General features: G+C 48.9%; 1 protein-coding gene across 2 annotated transcripts in view; it reads left to right on the forward strand.

Moving 5' to 3' along the window:
* The window catches only part of LOC129704170 (CREB3 regulatory factor-like), a 34,124-nt gene that overhangs the window by 6,832 nt on the left and 4,907 nt on the right, over window positions 1–22,385 (forward strand). Inside the window, exons 2-5 of one of the 2 annotated variants that reach the window (XM_055647097.1) lie at window positions 13,227–13,397; window positions 16,243–16,368; window positions 18,909–19,893; window positions 21,948–22,139. In XM_055647097.1, the coding sequence (XP_055503072.1) occupies window positions 13,389–13,397; window positions 16,243–16,368; window positions 18,909–19,893; window positions 21,948–22,139 (1,312 nt within the window). In that variant the 5' untranslated portion in view covers window positions 13,227–13,388. The remainder of the gene's footprint in view (window positions 1–13,226; window positions 13,398–16,242; window positions 16,369–18,908; window positions 19,894–21,947; window positions 22,140–22,385) is intronic. The other variant, XM_055647098.1, reaches the window with a different exon arrangement.

Raw genomic sequence — 22,385 nt, forward strand, 5'->3', positions numbered from 1 at the left:
CCACACAAAGGGTGGTGGGTGTATGGAACAGGCTGCCAGTGGGAGGTTGTTGAGGCAGAGATTATCCCAACATTTGAGAAACAGTTAGACTGATACATGGATAGGACAGGTTTGGAGGGATATGGATCAAAAGCAGGTAGTGTAGCTGGGACATGTTGACGGGTATGGGCACGTTGGGCCGAAGGGCCTGTTTTCACACTGTATCACTCTATGACTACATTATACCTCCACCATACATGAATGCTTCAAAATCAAGTGATCGAGTTTTATTGCCATACACTCAATCATAGAAACATAGAAAATAGGTGCAGGAATCGGCCATTCGGCCCTTCGAGCCAGAACTGCCATTCAAAATGATCATGACTGTTCATCTAAAATCAGTACCTCTTTCCTGTTTTTTCCCCATATCCCTTGATTTTGCTAGCCGCAAGAGCTAAATGTAACTCTCTCTTGAAAACATCCAGTGAATTGGCCTCCACTGCCTTCTGTGGCAGAGAATTCCACAGATTCACAACTTTCTGGGTGAAGAAAGTTTGTCCTCATCTCAGTCCTAAATGGCCTACCCTTTATTCTTAAACTGTGTGACCCCTGGTTCTCAACTTCCCCAATATCAGGAACATTTTTCCTGCAGTTACAGTAAGTGAAAATCTAGCAGGCAAACGGGATGCTTTCTCCAACCACCCCCATTTGAAGGCCACTATCTTCCACCGCTTCTACCCAGTGCTTGGTACCTACTTCCAGCAGCCACTGGTTGTCCTCCAGAATGCACCGAGCCACAACCTGGTCAATGCCCGTGATCAGCGTGAGAATTGGTCGAAATGCGTGAGAGTTGGCAGCTCAGCATTTGAGTTTATACAGCTTGCTGGAGAGTCATACAGTGTGGAAACAGGCCCACACCCACCAAGATGCCCCATCTACACCAGTACCACCTGGCTGCGTTGGGCCCCTGTTCCTCTAAATCTTTCTTAACCATATACCTGTCCAAATGTCTTTTAAATGTTGCTATAGTCCCTGCCTCAACTACTTCCTCCGGCAGCTCCTTCCATATACCCACCACCCTCTTGTATGAAGAAGTTGCCCCACATGTTCCTATTAAATCTTTCACCTCTCACCTGAAACCTACTATCTTTTGCGATTCCCCTACCCTGTGTAAAATACTCTGTGCTTTCACCCTATCTATGGCCCGCGTGAATCTACACACCTCTGTGAGATCACCCCTCAGCTTCCTGCACTCCAAGGGCAGATATTAGATATCTAAGATAAAAACAGAATACTCAGTAGGTCAGGCAGCATCTGTGGGAAGGTACAGCAGCTCCGACAACTGTTGTTTTTCTGCTGGGGTGAATGTACAGATCAAAATGTGCAAATAATTCAATCAGTTGTTGCACCTTCAATATCAGTTAAAATTCAGTTGAAACTAATTCTTATGTGAGAGGTTTGAAGGGAAAATGACTTAGTACATAATACTACTAACTGGTACATTTAATTGATAAACAGTATATAATGCCACTAAGAAGCATCACCAACTACAGAGCGACCCTGGCCTCCCATCTACCTCATTGGAGATCCTCTGATCATCTTCAATTAGACTTTACTGCACTTTATCAAGCACTTAACACTATTCCCTTCATCCTGTGTCTATACACTGTGGACATCATGGATAGACATTTTGCTGACTGGATAGCACGCAATAAAAAAAGCTTTTCACTGAACCTCGGTACACGTGACAATAATAAACTAAACGATACCAAACTCGATGCAAAGTTAGACCGGAACAATGTCGTGGGTTAGACATAAACATTGTGGTTTTACTGTCGATCAGCAGAAAAAGAAATTGAGAGTCAAGGGTGTTAAAATGTCATTGTGCCACAATGGAACGATCGCACTCTTACTTGTTGCAGCTTTACGGGCCTGCAAATGCAACAACACACCAATTAATATATCATAATCAGTAATGAACAAATTAATAATTAGTTTTCCTACATGTACCCAGATCATAACAGTACAAAATCCAACACAAAATGTGTAGGAAGGAACTGCAGATGCTGGTGTACACCGAATGGTCTGAAGAAGGGTTGAGACCCGAAACGTCACCCATTCCTTCACTCTAGAGACGCTGCTGCTTGTCCCGCCGAGTTACTTCAGCATTTTGTGTCCATCTTCGCAACCAAAACAAAGTCCACAGTAGGTCATAGTTGCTGAGATGCAGTTGTGGTTAGTGTGCATTTTAGTCTTCACTTTAGAGATACAGCGTGGAAACAGGCCTTCGGCCCACTGAGTCTGTGCCGACCAGTGATCACCCCGTACACTAACACTATCCTACACACTAGGGACAATTTTACAAATTAACCGAAGCCAATTAAACTACAAACATGTACATCTTTGGAGTGTGGGAGGAAACCAGAGCACCCGAAGACCCACGTGCAAACCACATACAGACAGCACTCCTAGTCAGAATCGAATCCTAGTCTCTGGCGCTGTAAGGTTGCTACGATACCACCGCGCCTCTCAGCGTTTGGCCCAAGCTTTGTTCAGAACTTGGAAAATAATTTTTAAAAGTATTCAGGAACCCAATTTAGGGTTGTTTCCGGTGGATATTTTAAGGAATAACGTTTTGTCTGCTCCTGTTTACTAGCAGAGGTTCAGATCACAGCAAGGTTGGTTCAGGAGTACTGGGGCTGTACTGGGATTGTGGGAGGGGTTCTGTTTAGAGTTTAGTTTACTTGAATTGGGTTTAGAGATACAGCATGGAAACGGGCGCCTTGGCCCACAGAGTCTGCGTCGGCCAGCGATCACACAGTCTGAAGAAGAGTTCCAACCTGAAACATCACCTGTCCATGTTGTCCAGGGATGTTGCCTGAGCTGCTGAGTTACTCCAGCACTTTGTGTACTTTTTTGTAAACCAGTATCTGCAGTTCCTCCTTCTACCTCTGTACATGATCCCACTTTCTCATGCTCTCCTTACACCAGTGGCGATTTACAGAGGCCAATTAACCAACAAACCAGCACATCTGTGCCAAACACTTCCTTCTTCTTCTTGCGTGCGGCCTGCACAGCCTAAAGTTGTAGGACAACTTGTTCTATTTGATCTTATTTGATTGTGCACGCCAGGTTGATTGCATTCGTCGAAAACAGGGCGGACCACGTGAAGGTTGCAATCTCCCACCCCAAACACTTCCTGATGCAAAAGGATGCCCTTCTTTAGTATTTGGTTTAGTTTGGAGATACAGCGCCGAAACAGGTCCTTTGGCCCACCCAGTGTGTACCGACCAGCGATTCCTGTGCGTACCAGCACCATCCTACACACTGGGGACAAGTTGCAATCTTTGCCCAACCCAATTAACCTACAAACCTGAAAGGCTTTGGAGTGTGGGAGGAAACTGGGGAAAACCCACGTGGTCACAGGGGAGAGCGTGCAAACTCCGCATAGGCAGCACCCAGGGTCAGGATGGAACACGGGTCTCTGGTGCTGTGAGGCAGCAGCTCTACCCGCTGCGCCACTGTGCCGCCCTGTAATATCTGACATGAATGTGACATGTGAGCTTGGCCTCTGTGCTGTCTGCAAACTGCATGTTTCAGTCAGACCATGTGCACAGAGCGGGGAAACTAGCACCACTGCCAGGAAAAAACAAAACACACCGTCTGAACTTTCGGTTTTGCAGCAGCAGAGTTTTATTTCTGGAAAATGTTTGATGTTTGTCAAATCGGGCTCTGTTTATCCACAGATCCTGCTGTCAACCAACGATGATCACTGTAGTTAACTCATCATGTGGTGATGTAGAGGGATGAGGCAGAGGTGGTAGTGAGTGGTTCTTGTGCCCTAGAGTTACTGACCAGGTCATCCAGCGGTGATTTATTGAACACAACGTGTTTTGCTTCATGTCAGTGGTTTTTCTGTTCCGGCTTTAAGAAGCACCGGTCTGTAAGTCAATGCTGTGGGGGAACTAGAACACTTTGTGGTTGACGACATGAGGGGCTGCAGTCGCTGGTTTACCAACAAAAGGCACAGAGTGCTGGAGTAACTCAGAGGGGTCAGGCAGCATCTCTGGCAAACATGGATAAGTGACGTTTTGGGTCGGGTCGCTTCTTCAGACTGATTGTGTTTAGTTTAGAGATACCTCAGTTCGGTGAGAACATACACAATTCTTAAAGGATTGGGCAGGCTAGACGCAGGAGCCCAGAACCAGGGGGGTCACAGTTTAAGAAGATGCAGTAGGCCATTTTGGACTGAGATGAGGAAAAACGCTGTCATCCAGAGAGTTGTGAATCTGTGGAATTCTCTGCCACAGAAGGTAGTGGAGGCCAATTCACAGTATGTTTTCAAGAGAGAGTTGGATAGAGCTCTTAAAGATAGCGGAGTCGAGGGATATGGGGAGAAGGCAGAAACGGGGTACTGATTGTGGATGATCAGCCATGATCACATTGAATGGCGGTGCTCACGAAAGGCCGAATGGCCTACTCCTGCAGCTATTTTCTATATTTAGAGATACAGCGGAAGCAGGCTCTTCAGCCCGTTGAGTCTGCAACAACGAGCAGACCCTCCTTTGAGTGGCTTAGTTTAGTTACCTTTATTGTCACGTGTACCGAGGTACAGTGAAAAGCTTTTTGTTGCGTGCTATCCAGTCAGAGGAAAGGCCATTCATGATTACAATCAAGCTGGCCACAAGGTACAGATACAGGGTAAAGGCAATAACATTTATCTATCTCTTTTTCTCTTTCTTTTTTTCTCCTCTCTCTCTCTCTCTCCCTCTCCCCCCTCCCTCCCTCTCTCTCCCTCTCACCTCCTTCCCCTCTCTCTCTCCCTCTCTCTCTCCCTCCCTTCATCTCTCTCCCCCTTTATCTCATTCCCTCTCCCCCTCCCTGTCCTTCTCTCCCTTCCTCTCTCTGTCCTTCTCCCTCCCTCTCTCTCTCTCCTCTCTCTCTCCTCTCCTCTCCCTCTCTCCCTCCCTCCCTGCCTCCCTCTCTGCCTCCCTCTCTCACTCTAATGAGGTGGGGCCTTGCAGTGTGACTACATTAAATACTGTTTGGACTAACCTGTTGCTCTGAACTTGTTTGCGTGTATGTGTGTTTTTTCTCAGCTTTGTTTTGCTCCGTGATTGGGATGTAGCTTGTGTTGGCTCAGCCTCAAGGCCCCCCCTCGACAGCCCCTTCCCCCTCCCCCTCCCCACTTTCTCATCCTCCTCCTCTAGGATGGTTCAGTTGCCTGATAACAGCTGGGAGGAAACTGTCCGTGAATCTGGAGGTGTGCGTTTTCACACTTCTGTACCTCTTGCCTGATGGGAGAGGGGAGAACAGGGAGTGACCAGGGTGAGACCTGGGTGTCATGGTACACCAGTCATTGAAGGTAGGAATGCAGGTGCAGCAGGCAATAAAGCAAGCAAATGGTATGTTAGCATTCATAGCAAAAGGATTTGAGTATAAGAGCAGGGAGGTTCTACTGCAGTTGTACAGGGTCTTGGTGAGACCACATCTGGAGTATTGCGTACAGTTTTGGTCTAATCTGAGGAAAACATTCTTGCCATAGAGGGAGTACAGAAAAGGTTCACCAGACTGAGTCCTGGGATGGCAGGACTTTCACATGAAGAAAGACTGGATAGACTCAGCTTGTACATGCTGGAATTCAGAAGATTGAGGGGGGATCTTATAGAAACTTACAAAATTCTTAAGGGGTTGGACAGGCTAGATGCAGGAAGATTATTCCCGATGTTGGGGAAGTCCAGAACTAGGGGTCACAGTTTAAGGCTAAGAGGGAAGTCTTTTAGGACCGAGATGAGAAAATCATTTTTTACACAGAGAGTGGTGAATCTGTGGAATTCTCTGCCACAGAAGGTAGTCGAGGCCAGTTCATTGGCTATATTTAAGAGGGAGTTAGATGTGGCCCTTGTAGCTAAAGGGATCAGGGGGTATGGAAAGAAGGCAGGGTTGGGATACCGAGTTGGATGATCAGCCATGATCATATCGAATGGTGGTGCAGGCTCGAAGGGCCGAATGGCCTACTCCTGCACCTATTTTCTATGTTTCTATGTTTCTATGAGACTGGTCCATGGTTATGCTGGTGGCCTTGCCGAGGCAGCGTGAGGTGTAGATGGAGTCAACGGAAGGAGAAGGTGGAGGTTGGTTTACTGAAGAAGTGTAGCTGGGGACGGCATGGACAAGATGGGCCAAAGGGCCGTCTGAGTGTGGGACAACTGCACCCTGATAAATGAATAAATTAAAAATGCTTCTCAAGTTCCTGACACATCTTGCGATGGTATGATGGGGTTTTGAAAGGCGCTATACAAATGTAGTATTTTGGTGGATGCTGTGTTTTGAGTCAGACATGAGCAGCGCGTGTATGTTGGAGTGTGTTGAGTGTCCATCAGTGCCCTAGGCGAGGGCACTAGGGCCCTGAGGAGTGGTGAAGGCAGCCACTTGCCTTCATAGTGGCAGCACCTGTGTCCCTCGTTACAGCAAGACCAGTAAAGGGTGTATATGATGCAAGCTGCACACTCAGGGCAGTGCTCCAGGCAGGGGAGCAAGGTCTGTAACATGTGTATGGATGTTGGGTTGGATTTGTGTGGGGTGGGGGTGTGTGTCAGTCTGTATGTGTCGGGCTGTGTCTATGGGCATGTGTGTTGGGGTGTGTCGGAGTGTCCGTGTGTGTCAGGGTGTGATCAGTTGTGTCTGTGCACATATGTGTGGATGTGGGGGCGCATCTGTGTGTATGTTGGGGGGTGTCCATGTGTCGGGGTGTGTCATTCTCATGTGTGTTGTGTGTCTATGTGTATGTTGAGGTGTGTCCGGCCGTGTGTGTCGGGGTGTATCATTCTCGTGTGTTGGGGTGCGTCTGTGTGTATGTTGAGGGGGTGTCCGTGTGTGTGTCGAGGTTGGTCCGTGTGTCGGGGTGTGTCATTCTCATGTGTGCTGGGGTGCGTCTGTGTGTATGTCAGGGGGTGTTCGTGTGTATATGTGTCGGTTGCACCAGAGGAGGCAGCTGAGGCTGGGACAATAATAACATTTAATAGACCCTTGGAGGGGTACATGGATAAGAAAGGTTTAGTGGGATATGGGGCAGTTCTGGGCAAATTGGACTAGTTTACATGGTGGATGGTGGTTGGCATGGATGAGTTGGGCCGAAGGGCCTGTTTCCCTACTGTGTGGCTATTTTTCACTAGAACGTGGCCGTTTGTGGGGCCTTTTGTGTGCAAATTGTTTTCTTCATTTCACCAGTGATTGCCTCATAAATACTTGGACATAAATAACGCCAGGATTGCTGAGTATTTTCCTGCGCTCTGCAAATTCCCCTTTTAAGGTGGGGGAATTACTGTGGTGTCAGACCAAGTTTTCCCCCAAAACTCTGCTTACTGTCGAGATGTTAACACAAAGCGGCCCACAGCACTTCACAGGAATGTTATCTGTAAAGACGGGATACGCAGCAACGTTGGTGAAGAGTGGTGTGTTTTAGGGGCACTAAAGGGAGGGGTATTTTAGAGGGACTACAATGAGGGAGTTTTACAACTCCGACCCCAGGCCGCTGAAGACACATAGGCAGAGTCATGATTATTCAGTTGTCATATGCGACAGACCAGTGAAATTCTTACTTGGTTTTAGTTTGGAGATACAGCAAGGAAACCAGCGCTCACCCCGTATACCAGCACTATCCTATACACTGGGGGTCATTCACAGAAGCCAATTAACCTCCAAGCCCGCGCGTCTTTGGAGTGTGGGAGGAAACCGGATCACCTGGAGAAAACCCACGCGGTCACAGGGAGCTCCGTACTAACTCCGTACAGACAGCACCAGAGGTCAGGATCGAACCCGTGTCTCTGGAACTGTAAGGCAGCAACTCTACCGCTGCCCCACTGTGCAGCTACCTGCTGGCTCATGAAATAAAAAAACACACAAATATATGTACAACAATCCACAGCACCATAAATTAATAACCAGTAACCAGACCATAATAGTCCATGGGGTCGTCAAAACAAAGTTTATTGAAGAAAGGTCTCGACCCGAAACGTCACCTATTCCTTTACTCCAGAGTCCGCTAAGAAGTCCAGAACAAGGGGTCACAGGTTAAGGATAAAGGGGGGAATCTTTTAGGACCGAGATGAGGAAAACATTTTTCACACAGAGAGTGGTGAATCTCTGGAATTCTCTGCCACAGAAGGTAGTTGAGGCCAGTTCATTGGCTATATTTAAGAGGGAGTTAGATATGGCCCTTGTGGCTAAAGGGGTCAGGGGGTATGGAGAGAAGGCAGGTACAGGATACTGAGTTGGATGATCAGCCATGATCATATTGAATGGCGGTGCAGGCTCGAAGGGCCGAATGGCCTACTCCTGCACCTATTTTCTATGTTTCTATGAGACGCTGAGTTACTCCAGCTCTTTGTGCCTATCAAAGTTCATTGAAGATCGTGTAGACTGAATTATTTGAAAGATATAGTGTGGAAGCAGGCTCTTCGGCCCACAGAATCCATGCTGACCATCGATCACCCGTTTAATGTTATCCCACTTTCTCATCCACTCCCTACACACTAGCGGCAATTTACAGAAGCCAATTAACCTACAAACACACATGTCTTTGGGTTTAAGAAGGAATCTGTCTTTGAGAAGGAATAAGAAGGAATGTCTTTAGGATGTGGGAGGAAACCCTCATGGTCACAAGGAGAACGTGAATACTCCACACAGACAGCACCCAAATATGGGTTTGATCCCGTGTCCCTGGCGCTGTGAGGCAGTGGCTCTACCCGCTGTGATGTTCCATGACCATAGTCGCTGGGGTCAGTTGTGCTGTGTTCAATAGCCTGATGGTTGTTGGGACGATGTTGCTCTTCATCCTGGAGGCCACAAATTTTCAAGCTGCTGTAACTTCTTCCCCATGGTAGCAGCGAGATGAGAGCGTGGCCAGGATGCTGCGGGTATTTGAGGATTCTGGCTGCCTTATTGAGGCAGCGCCTCCAGTAGATCCCTTGGATGGTGGGGAGGTCAGTGCCCGTGATGGACCGGGCAGTGTCCACCACTCTCTGTGGTCTCCTTCGTTCCTGGGCGTTCGAGTTGCTGAACCAGGCCGTGATGCCACTGGTCGCTGTGCTCTCTACCTGTAGATGTTCGACAGCGGGCTCATCGACAAACTGAAATCTCCTCAGTCTGCAAAGGAAGTGGAGACGTTGATGAGCTTTCTTTAAGATTGCATCAAGGTGCTGGGCCCAGATACACACGCCCAGGAACCTGACTCTCCACCACCATCCTGCCAATGACAGCTCAGTTTAGTTTATTGTCACATATACCAAAGTACAGTGAAAAGCTTTTTGTTGCGTGCTAGCTATCCTGTCAGTGTAAAACTATACATGATTATAACCAAGCGTCCACAGTGTACACATACTGGATAAAGGGAATAATGTTTAGCGCAAGAAAGTCCACTCCCTCTTCTCCCCTCTCACATCAGGCAAGAGGTACAGAAGTGTTAAAACGCACACCTAGAGATTCAGGGACAGTCTGTTATCAGGCAACTGAACCATCCCATCACCAACTAGAGAGCGGTCCTGAGCTACTATCTACCTCATTGGAGACCTACAAGCTATTTTTAAATGCACTTTACTGGACTTTATCTGGCACTAAACATTATTCCCTTTATCCTGTATCTGTACACTGTAGACGGCTTGATTGTAATCATGTACAGTCTTTCCGCTGACTGGACAGAACGCAACTAAAGTTTTTTCACTGTACCTTGGTACACGTGACAATAAACAAAACACTAAACTAAACTTGTAATGGGGCGATCAGAACTGCACGCAGTATTCCAAAGACAGCCTAACCAAAGTTCTATAAATTTGCATCCTGACTTGCTGACTCTTATACTCAATGCCCCGACCGATGAAGACAAGAAAACTGTCCGCCTTCTTTACCGCTCCATCTACCTGTGTTGCCACTTTCAGGCGATTATGGACCTGGGCCACAAACACTAAATCACTTTGAGAGATCAGTGACAAAGGGGGAAATGACGCGGGTGGGGGGAATCTGTAACTTTGTAAGTGCCTTTATGGGCGACTATTTGCATACCTTGGTAAGGTGTGCAAGCAAAGAATTTCACTGTGACTTGTCACATGTGACAATAAAGTATTCTATTCTATTCTATATTTTGCCGCGCCCATTGAAAACGTGATTTCTTTATCCCATGCGTTGCCGGGTCAAATGCACAGATCGGGAGTGGATGGGATGCTCCTGCTATCAAAGAATGAAGTGAAACAGTAACGAGCTTGTGGATTCAGTGGAACCATTTTGGCACAACATCTGCTGCAAACTCTTGTGCTGGTTGGGGATTTCCTGAACCTTGAGACTCACTCTGAAACCTAACGACTGGAACTGTTTGACAATTAGACCACTTGCCGTGACTCTGATGTGGAAACATCACAAATAATGTGACTGTCCGACACAGCAATAAGGCAGGAATGTTGATTTACACTAACGTCTCTGTTCTTACCTGCTTTAAATAAAAATACAGTCTGAAAAGTACAAAGTCACAGAACTGTACAGCACGGAAACAGGCCCTTTGGCCCACCTTGTCCATGCCGACCAAGTTGGTGTACTGGGATAGTCCCTTTCCCCTATATTTTGCCCATATTCCTCTAAACCCTTCCTATCCATTTATCTGTCCCAATGTCTTTTAAACATTGTAATTGTACCTGCTTCTATAGTTTCCTCTGGCAGCTGGTTCCAGATACGGACTCCCCTCAGAGTGAAAATGTTGCCCCTGATGTTCCTCTTAAACCTCTCCCCTCTCACTTTAAGCCTGCGCCCTCTAGTTTTAGGATCCTCTACCCTGCGGAAAAAGGCGGTGAGCCCCTCGTGATCTTGTACACCTCAATAAGGTCACTCCCTCAGCCTCCTACACTCCACAGAAAGAGGGCCCAGCCTATCCAACCTCTCCCTGTAACTCAAGCCCGCAAGCCCAGGTAACCTGGTATGAAGCTACCCCTCTCTCTCAGCCAGGGGCCACTATATACACTGTCCTCCCAGTGGGACGGGGCTTCAAAGGGGCTTTCTGCTATCATTACACAAATGATCCCCGGAATGAGTATGTTAACCTATGATGGTGTTTGACGGCACTGGGCCTGTACTCGCTGGAGTTTAGAAGAATGAGGGGTGACCTCATTGAAACATACAGAATAGTGAAAGGCTTGGATAGAGTGGACGTGGAGAGGATGTTTCCACTAGTGGGAGAGTCTAGGACTTGAGGTCATAGCCTCAGAATGAAAGGACGTTCTTTTAGGAAGGAGATGAGGAGGAATTTCTTTAGTCAGAGGGTGGTGAATCTGTGGAATTCTTTGCCACAGAAGGCTGTGGATTGTCAAAGCTGCCACAGCCAGACATAAAAAACAGTTTTTTATCCACGAGTAGTTGCTCTACTCAACATCCAAAAATCTGTAGCCTCCCTTAGATCTGGTATTATGTTGGTTCACATGCTTGATCAATGATGTTTTACCATTAATGTTTTATTATTATTAATGTTCAGTGTTTTCTGAGTCATCCGTAACTGTCACTGTATGTCATGTTGTTACTTGTGGTCGGAGCACCAAGGCAAATTCCTTGTATGTGAATACTTGGCCAATAAACGTACTTACTTTTTAAGACAGGGATTCTTGATTAATACAGGTGTCAGAGGTTATGGGGAGAAGGCAAGAGAATGAGGTTAGGAGGGGGAGTTAGATCAGCCGTGTTTGATTGGTGGAGTAGACTTGATGGGCTGAATGGCCTAATGCTACTATCACATGACCTTACCATCTCCTTATAGGTATTACTTACAAGGAGTGGTTGGACAAACTTGGATTGTTTTCTCTGGAGGGTTAGAAGCTGAGGGGAGACCTGATAGAAGTTTATTAAATTATGCGAGAAACAGGTAGGGTAGACAGTCAGAACCTTTTTCCCCTGGGTGGAAATGTCTAATACTAGAGGGTATAGGTTTTAGGTGAGGGGGGGAGAGTTTTTATACCAAGCGCGCTGGCTGCCTGGAACACACTGCCATGGATGGGGGTGGAGGCAGATATGACAGTGAAGTTTAGGAAGCTTTTAGATAGGCACATGGATATGCAGGGAATGGAGGGATATGGATCGTGTGCAGTCAGATGAGATTAATTTAACTTGTCATCATGGTCGGCACGGACATTGTGGGTCTGCTCCAATGCTGTCCGGAGTCAGAAGGGTCCCGACCCGAAACGTCACCTATCCATGTTCTCCAGAGATACTGCCTGACCCCCTGATTACTCCAGCACTGTGCCCCTTTGGCATAAATCAGCATCTGCAGTTCTTTTCTGCACAATGCAATGTTAGTGTTCATTTCAAGAGGACTAGAATATGAAAATGGAATGTAACGTCTGAGGCTTTATAAGGCACTGGTTAGATAGATTAGATAGCCTTTATTGTCATTCAGACAGAAGTCTGAACGAAATTGCAGCAGTCATACATATAATACAATAAAAACAACAATAAACACATATTAACATCCACCACAGTGAGTCCACCCAGCATCTCCTCACTGTGATGGAGGCAAAAGTCTTAGGTCTGCAGTCTCTTCCCTCCTCTTCTCCCTCTGCGCTGAGTGGATACCCCCCGCATTTGGAGTATTGTGAGCAGTTCTTTGACCCCATATCTGAGGACGGATGTGCTGGCCTTGGAGGGGGTCCAGAGGAGGTTTACGAGAATGATCCCAGGAATGATTGGGTTCACATATGATGAGCATTTGATGGCGCTGGGCCTGTACTCGCTGGAGTTTAGAAGGATGAGGGGGGACCTTATTAAAGCTTACCGAATAGTGAAAGGCTTGGATAGAGTGGATGTGGAAAGGATGCTTCCACTTGTGGGAGAGTCTAGGACCAGAGGCCACAGCCTTGGAATAAAAGGACGTAACTTTAGAATGGAGATGAGGAGGAATTTCTTCAGTCAGAGTGTGGTGAAGCTGTGGAATTCATTGCCACAGACAATCGGTGGAGGCCAAGTCATTGGGTATTTTTAAGGTAGAGATTGATGATTTCTTGATCAGTAAGGGTGTCGGGGGTTATGGGGAGAAGGCAGAAGAATGGGGTTGAGAGAAAGAATGATCAGACATGATTGAATGGCGGAGTAGACTTGATGGGCCGAATGGCCTAATTCTGCTCCTATAACTATGAACTTTTGGAGACCAGGGTTGTGAATGTATTTTGATTAAGTCAGAGCCACTTCTAACCTTCTCTCCCCTCGCCCTCTTCCCACAGGGATGAAGACATCGGCGGCTCCTGGATGGGTCTGGCCTGAGATTTAGACGTTTACCGTTCTTGCCGCAAGACCCCTGTTGTTGACTTCCCGTTGCCGGGGAGAGGGACGTGGGTAGCTGGTCGTTTTGCCCCTGTTGGCGGTGCCCACTCTCAGACTCGGTCATGCCACAGGTAGGAACCCCTTCCCTGTACCATCCCTACCCAGTCCCTGTCCCCAACATCACCCCGCCCAGTTAAAGTGAGCACAGGTGCTTGGCGTGTGTGTGTGTGTGTGTAGCCGTCCCACATACAATGTCCTCTGGTCATTCACACTTAGTTTGGTTTAGTTTATTATTGTCACGTTCATGTTCATAAGTTCTCAGAGCAGAATGAGGCCATTCGGCCCACCGAGTCTACTCTATCATTCAAACATTCTTGATCTATCTTTCCCAATCTGATCAAGAACCTATCAATCTCCGCTTTAAAAATACCCAATGACTAAACGGCAAGCGCGACCAAACCAGAAGCGGAGGCCGCGCGGAGGTCGAGAGTGAGTGACGTGAAGTTTGAGCGAAGTCCGCGGGAAGTTCACGCGTGATGTACGGCATCAAGACGCTGCGTACGCCCATCGAGGCGCTGCGTACGGGCTCAATGCGGCTGCGGGCCGGCAGGCCGTTGCCGCGCAGAATTTTTGAACACAGTCAGTTTTCTGGAGCCCCGCGCGATGTCGGGACCAGCTCCACACAACTCCATACGGCTCCGGCGATCGAAGTGGGACCGGCCCCGCGAGGCTCAAGCGACCACGTTAGGTCGCGCTTGCCGCATGCTCGTGGGACAGGCCCTTAAGCCTCCACAGCCGTCCACAGATTCACCACCCTCTGACTAAAGAAATTCCTATTGTCCCTAGTGTGTAAGATAGAACTTGTGTACAGTTGATTGTTGGTCAGCACGGACATAGTGGGCCGAAGGGCCTGTTCCCACACTGTATTTCTCAACGTGCAACATTTGATCATGAGATGAATGTCTGATGTGACAAAAGAAATTTGAAATTTGAATTTGAAATTTGAATTTGAAATTTGATGGAAGCTGAACGAGAGGCCGAGGCTCAGGGAGAGGTTCCATGCATGGTGCATGCTTTGTGTTGCATTACATGCGACGCTCTTAATCCAGCTGTGCTTATCTCGGGAAAGATGAGTCACCAGCGCTGCAAAGGTAACTGCGAAGCCCCCTGTGCTGTGAGTACAAGGAGCAGAGAAATAGTGACGAGACGGTTTACGAAGATATTCCCGGGTCTCCAGAGCCTGAGTCTAACTTAGTTTAGAGATACAGTGAGAAAACAGGCCCTTCGGCCCACAGCAACTATGCCGGCCATCGATCACCCGTTCAATGCTATCCCACTATCTCATCCACGCGGAAACCCACGTGGTCACCCATGCAAACCCATGCAAACTCCACACAGACAGCACCCAAATTCGAGCCCGTGTCCCTGTGTGGAGACAGCGGCTCTACCCGCTGTGCCACACCATGACCATAGTCGCTGAGGTCAGTTTTGTGCTGTGTTCAAGAGCTTGATGGTTGTTGGGACGATGTTGCTCTTCATCCTGGAGGTCAGGGGTTTTCAAACTGCTGTAACTTCTTCCCCATGGTGGCAGCGAGATGAGAGTGTGGCCAGGATGGTGCGGGTATTTGAGGATTCTGGCTGCCTTATTGAGGCAGCGCCTCCTGTAGATCCCTTCGATGGTGGGGAGGTCAGTGCCCGTGATGGACCGGGCAGTGTCCACCACTCTCTGTGGTCTCCTTCGTTCCTGGGCGTTCGAGTTGCTGAACCAGGCCGTGATACCACCGGTCGATGTGCTCTCTACCTGTAGATGTTCGACAGCGGGCTCATCGACAAACTGAAATCTCCTCAGTCTGCAAAGGAAGTGGAGACGTTGATGAGCTTTCTTAAAGATTGCATCAAGGTGCTGGGCCCAGATACATACGCCCAGGAACCTGACTCTCCACCACCATCCTGCCAATGACAGATTAGTTTAGTTTATTGTCACATATACCAAAGTACAGTGAAAAGCTTTTTGTTGCGTGCTAGCTATCCAGTCAGCGTAAAACTATACATGATTGTAACCAAGCGTCCACAGTGTACAGATACTGGATAAAGGGAATAACATTTAGTGCAAGAAAGTCCACTCCCTCTTCTCCCCTCTCCCATCAGGCAAGAGGTACAGAAGTGTGAAAACGCACACCTCCAGATTCAGGGACAGTTTCTTTGCGACTGTTATCAGGCAACTGAACCATCCTAGCACCAACTAGAGAGCGGTCCTGAGCTGCCATCCACCTCGTTGGAGACCCCCACTCTATCTTTAAACGCACGTTACTGGAGTTTATCTTGCACTAAACATTATTCCCCTTTGTCCTGTATCTGCACACTGTAGACGGCTTGATTGGAATCATGTATAGTCTTTCCGCTGCTGGACAGCACATTTAGTGGGAGATAGCCCACTCCCTCTCCCATCAGGCAAGAGATACACTGCCCACGCTGACCAAGATACCCCATCTACACCAGTCCCACCTGCCTGCGTTTGGCCCATATCCCTCTAAACTTATCCTATCAATGTACCTATATAGATGTTTCTTAAACATTGTGATAGTATCTGCTTGTCTCAACTACCTCCTCCGGCAGCTCGTTCCATACACCAAGCACCCTCTGCAAAAGTTGCCCCTCAGGTTCCTATTAAATCTTTCCTCCCCCCACCCCCCTCACCTTAAACGTATGTCCGGTGGATCTTGATTCCCCTAGCCCAGGTAAAAGACTCTGTGCATTCACCCTTTGTATTCTTCTCATGAAGTAATGTCATTTTCGTAAGTTTTTTCTAAAAGGAGGCGCAGGTAACCACTGATTTTCTGGCAGCTTGTGACCGAAGTCGACTTCCACGGCCAACTTTGCGGGCTGGTATCTGGACTCCCCCCTTCCCATGGACCGGCATAACGGGTGGTGGACCAGCGTGGTTGTAATCCGGACTGAGTCTGATTTCTCTCGCAGCCCAATGCGCGTGGGATGGAGCCTGCATTCGCCGATGCTTTCAGAAACACCAGCTCATGTAACTCCACCGATCACACTGCAGCCAGCCCTGACTCCAGCCCTGACTCCTGCTTCCTGTATGAACAGGTACGATCCTCAGCTTCAGGGTCTCCCGGACTCAGCCTGCATTAGGTTCAGATTGAAGTTTATTGTTGTCACGTGGAGGGGTGTGGAGAACCAGAGGACAGAGGTTCAAGGCGAGACGACAAAATATTTAACTGGAATCTGAGGGGTAACTTTATGGTGGTGGGTGTATAGAACGAGCTGCCGGAGGAGCTAGTTGAGGCAGCTACTATAACAGTACTTAAAGCACACATGGACAGGTACATGGATAGACCAGGTTCAGAGGGATATGGGCCAAAAGCAGGCAGGTGGGACGTGTGTACAAGAAGCTGGGGGGCAGTGTTAGCTGTGAGGAGGATGCTAGGAGACTGCAGGGTGACTTGGATAGGTTGGGTGAATGGGCAAATGCATGGCAGATGCAGTATAATGTGGATAAATGTGAGGTTATCCACTTTGGTGGCAAAAACAGGAAAGTAGACTATTATCTGAATGGTGGCCGATTAGGAAAAGGGGAGATGCAACGAGACCTGGGTGTCATGGTACACCAGTCATTGAAAGTAGGCATGCAGGTGCAGCAGGCAGTGAAGAAAGCGAATGGTATGTTAGCATTCATAGCAAAAGGATTTGAGTATAGGAGCAGGGAGGTTCTACTGCAGTTGTACAGGGTCTTGGTGAGACCACACCTGGAGTATTGCGTACAGTTTTGGTCTCCAAATCTGAGGAAAGACATTCTTGCCATAGAGGGAGTACAGAGATGGTTCGCCAGACTGATTCCTGGGATGTTAGGACTAACATATGAAGAAAGACTGGATAGACTCGGCTTGTACTCGCTAGAATTTAGAAGATTGAGGGTATAGAAACTTACAAAAATCTTAAGGGGTTGGACAGGCTAGATGCAGGAAGATTGTTCCTGGATGTTGGGGAAGTCCAGAACAAGGGGTCACAGTTTAAGGATAAGGGGGAAATGTTTTAGGACCGAGATGAGGAAAACATTTTTCACACAGAGAGTGGTGAATCTCTGGAATTCTCTGCCACAGAAGGTAGTTGAGGCCAGTTCATTTGCTATATTTAAGAGGGAGTTAGATGTGGCCCTTGTGGCTAAAGGGATCAGGGGGTATGGAGAGAAGGCAGGTACAGGATACTGAGTTGGATGATCAGCCATGATCATATTGAATGGCGGTGCAGGCTCGAAGGGCCGAATGGCCTACTCCTGCACCTATTTTCTATGTTTCTATGTACCAGTACAACAGGTAGTACAACGGGGAAGATACAGAGTGCAGAATTGTAGCGCATCAGTTCAAGAGACAAGGTCCAATGTCCGCAATGGGGTAGAAGTGAATCGGACAGTACCCTAGCTTATGGAAAAAACGTTCAGAAGCCTGATAACAGAGGGGAAGAAGCTGTTCCTGAGTCTGGTGGTGCAGGCTTTTGAGCTTCTGTACCTTCTGCCGGATGGGAGCGGGTGGAAGAAGGAATGACCGGGGTGGGACAAGACTTTGATTATGTTGGCTGCATTTCCAAGGCAGCGTGAATTGCAGGTGACGTCGATGGTGACGAGTCTGGTCTGTTTGTCGAGGTTGTTCGTTATCGGGAGAGATTGGACAAACTTGGGTTCTTTTCTCTGGAGCAACAGAGGTTGAGGGCTGACCTGATAGAACTTCATAAAATCAGGAGAGGCATATAAAGAGTGGACTGTCAGTAACTTTTTCCCTGGGAAAGTGGAAATATCAAAAGACTGGAGGGTTCAGCTTAAAGGTGGGAGGGGCAAAGATTAAAGGGTTTAAGAGGGAACTGCAGATGCTGGAGAATCGAAGGTTACACAAAAAAGCTGGAGAAACTCAGCGGGTGCAGCAGCATCTATGGAGCGAAGGAAATAGGCAGCGTTTCGGGCCGAAACGTCGCCTATTTCCTTCGCTCCATAGATGCTGCTGCACCCGCTGAGTTTCTCCAGCTTTTTTGTGTAACCAAAGATTAAAGGGGATGTGCGGGGCAAGTTTTTTTACACAAAGGGTGGTGGGTGCCAGGGGTGGTGGTGCCTTTTATGGGCCTTTTTAGATGGGCACATGGTTATGCTGGGAATGGAGGTAAATGGATCACAGGCGGGCAGAGATAAGTTTAATTTCAGATTGTGTTCTGTTTGTCACTGAGCTGTGCAGTTCTATGCTCCAAGGGAGTGAGAACAGAATGTGTTTATGGATCGAAAAGATTTAGAGGGAAATGGGACAAACGTACGCAGGTGAGACTAGCATTGCAAAAAAAAGACACAAAGTGCTGGAGTAACTGCGGGTCTGGCAGTTTCAGGTCAAGACCTTTCTTCTGACTGATTGGCCATCTTATTGCATCTTGGTCGGCATGGACAGGATGGGCTGAAGGGCCTGCTTCTGTGCTGTGCGATTATGACTCAAGACAGAAAATACTAATCGTGCCTGAAGTGGGGTCTCGACCCCGTCCACGTTCTCCACATTTGCTGCCTGACCCGCTGAGTTACTCCAGCACTTTGTGCCTTCTGTGTGGCGCCTGCAGTTCCTTGCTTCTACTGACTGTGCCTTTGTCGCCGCTTGCAGGGGCGGCGCTTGGCCTACACCGCCAGCTCCAGGAATGACCTGCTGAGCCTGAGCCTGTACCAGACCCCCATGAGGGAGAAGATCGACCTGCTGAGCGACCTCGTGGACGACGAGCCCGCCGACAGCGGCCACGGCGAGCGCTGGGACGTGGCGGCCCTGGACGACTTCACCAGGTTCGCCAAGGCCGACCTCTGGAGCACCAAGGAGATGGACCTTCTGGGCTTGGACCAGAGTGCAAGTCCTTACCAGAACGAGGCCAGGCTTTCTCAGACGCCCACGCTGGCCGAACTCAATGCCGTGGACTCCCAGCCCGTGCCTGACTCCTGGTGCCTCCTACGGACTGGTCGGGAGGATTCCCCGTTTTCTGGTAGACCTGAAGTCGCCGGTAGAACCATGGAGTCCTCCAGAAAGCCCAACGCAATGGACTCCTTACAGTCGGAAGGTGTTGTATTCCTCCAGAGAAGGGAACAGCAACTGGCCAACTTGAAGACCACCATGCCCAAGGACAATGAGCCATGTCCCGTACATCCTGAAGCCCCCCCCACATCTGAGGACCGCGCCCTTGGTGACCGACCGCCCCGTCCCAGCCACCCGTCTGTCGCCGTGCCGGGTCAGGAAGAAGGGACAGCCGGTGACCGAGTGGGACCGAGACCCTGGAGACAGCCCGAGGGTTCGGTGGAGGCGGGCAGCGTAGCCCTGGAGGATTGCAGGCGGGACGAGGGAGATGGGCGGAGGTACCGGACCCCGTCCCCCGCCTGGCGAGAGAGCGGGGAGCCCAGGCCGGATGCGGGGGGGGAGGTGAACTACGACGAGCACAACTACTCCTTGTTCAGCGTGGAGGGGCTGGGCCTGCAGCCGGACGACGGGAGGTCCGAGCTGGAGGACGGCTCCGACACTGACCAGGACGGCAGTCAGAACGAAGACGAGGAGGGCGAAGACTATGACGAAGATAAAGACGACTTCAGTGACTATCTCTCCGACGCAGGTAACGGCCATTGCAACCGCCCCTGCACAGAAACTGACCCTTCGGCCCATCGAGAATTGATGGGATAACATAGAAACCACCACACAGTGGCGCAGTGGTCCTGCCTCACAGCACCAGAGGCCCGGGTTCCATCCTGACCTCGGGTGCTGTCTGTCGGTGTGGAGTTTGCACGTTCTCCCTGTGACTGCGGTGGGTTTACTCCGGGCGCTCCGCTTTCCACCCACATCACAAAGACGTTCGGGTTTGTAGCTGAATTGGCCCACTGTAAATTTCCCCTGGCGTGTGTGTACATGCAATATTGAAGATTCAGAGGGTGGTGGGTGTATGGAACGAGCTGCCAGAGGTGGTGCTTGCGGGAGGTACAATAGCAACATGTAAGAGACATTTGCCGCTAGTGCAGTGGATGAAAAAAGGGAGATAACTAGTGTAAACGGTGATCAACGGTCGGCATGGACATGGTGGGCCGAAGGGCCTGTTTCCACCTTGTATCCCTAAACTGAACTGAAACTAAATCGATTTTTTAGAGTCATCCATAGAAACAGAGAAAATAGGTGCAGGAGTAGGCCATTCGGCCCTTCGAGCCTGCACCGCCATTCAATATGATCATGGCTGATCATCCAACTCAGTATCCTGTACCTGCCTTCTCTCCATACCACCTGATCCCTTTAGCCACAAGGGCCACATCTAACCCCCTCTTAAATATAGCCAATGAACTGGCCTCAACTACCGTCTGTGGCAGAGAGTTCCAGAGACTCACCACTCTCCCAGCATTGAAACAGGCCATTCGGCCCAACTTATCCATTCCAACCAAGATGCCCCATCTACGCTAGTCCCACCTGACGAATATCCCTCTAAATTTTCCTATCCATGTACTTGTAATTATGGTTTTTAAATGATGTTATTATATGTTCTTCAACTACCCCCTCTGGCAGCTAGTTTCACATACCCACCACCGTCTGTGTGGAAAAAGGTTCCTATAAAATGTGTCCCCTCTCACCTTAAACCTACAGGGTGCCTCTGGTTCTTGATGGCCCTACTCTAGTCCCCTCATGATTTTATACACCTCTGTAAGATCACCCCTCATCCCCCTGTGCTCCGAGGCATAAAGTCCTTGCCTGCTCAACCTCTCCTTGTAGCTCAATCACTCGAGTCCACGCAACCTCTTCATAAATCTTCCCTGCACTCTTTCCAGATTAAAGACGTCCTTCCTGTAGCAGGGCGACCAAAACCGAACACAATACTGTGGATGTTTAGGGATACAGCGTGGAAACAGGCCCTTCGGCCCACCGAGTCTGTACCGACCATCGATCATTGTTCTCACTAATTATATGTCATCCCACTTTCTCATCCACTCCACACACACACTAGGGGAAAATTTATAGAGACCAATTTTTTTTTTTAACTTTCAAACTAAAAAGATATACGAAATGCTGGAGTAACTCAGCAGGTCAGGCAGCATCTCTGGAGAAGATGGATAGGTGACATTTTGGGTCGAGACCCTTCTTCAGATTAGGGAAGGGTCCCGACTCGAAACACTACCCACTCATTTTCTCCAGAGACGCTGCCTGACCCACTGAGTTACTCTCATTAAAAAAAATCTTAAACCAGCTTCTGCAGTTGCTTGAATCCCTTTCGAAGGGCAGTCACGGTGGCGCAGCGGTAGAGTTGCTGCCATACAGCGCTTGCTACGCCGGAGACCCAGATTCGATCCCGACTACGGGCGCTGTCTGTATGGAGTCTGTACGTTCTCCCCGTGATCGCGTGGGTTTTCTCCGAAATCTTAGGTTTCCTCCCACACTCCAAAGAATACAGGTATGTAGGTTAATTGGCTTGGTGTGTGTGTAAATTGTAAGTGTAGTATTCTGTTAATGCGCAGGGATCACTGGTCAGCACGGACTCGGTGGGCCGAAGGGCCTGTTTCCGCGCTGTATCTCTAAACTAAACTAAGTTGGTCAGCATTGCTGTGTTGGGCCGAAGGGCCTTTTCCCGTGCTGGACGACTCCATGGCTCGAAGCCGCTTCTTTCACTGTCCGCCCATCTCTCTCTGTTTCCAGGAAATGAGCTGGAGGTTTGTGCCGACGTTGCCTTGGACATGGGCGGGAGGAGACTGAAGCGCCGTTACTTCTGGGAGTACAGTGACAGCCACTCCACGCCCAGCAAACAGGAACGTATCCTGCAGCCCTCCGAATGGGACTCCTCCACATTGCCCAGTAACGTGTACCTGAAGGAGAACGGGGTCGGGCAAGGTAAAGGCCACATGCCCATGACTAACGTGTCTGTGACTTTCCACGGTTTCTGGTATAGCGTCGTACAGCATGGAAACGGGCCGTTCGGCCCATCTCATCCATGCTGGTGGAGTCATACAGCTCAGAAACTGGCCCATCAGCTCAACTTGTCCATGCCAACCAAGATAGAGTCATACAAGGGTTTCGGCCCGAAACGTCGCCTATTTTCTTCGCTCCATAGATGCTGCTGCACCCGCTGAGTTTCTT

The sequence above is a fragment of the Leucoraja erinacea genome, chromosome 15 (genome assembly GCF_028641065.1).
Source record: "Leucoraja erinacea ecotype New England chromosome 15, Leri_hhj_1, whole genome shotgun sequence".
In the NCBI taxonomy this organism is placed as follows: domain Eukaryota; kingdom Metazoa; phylum Chordata; class Chondrichthyes; order Rajiformes; family Rajidae; genus Leucoraja; species Leucoraja erinaceus.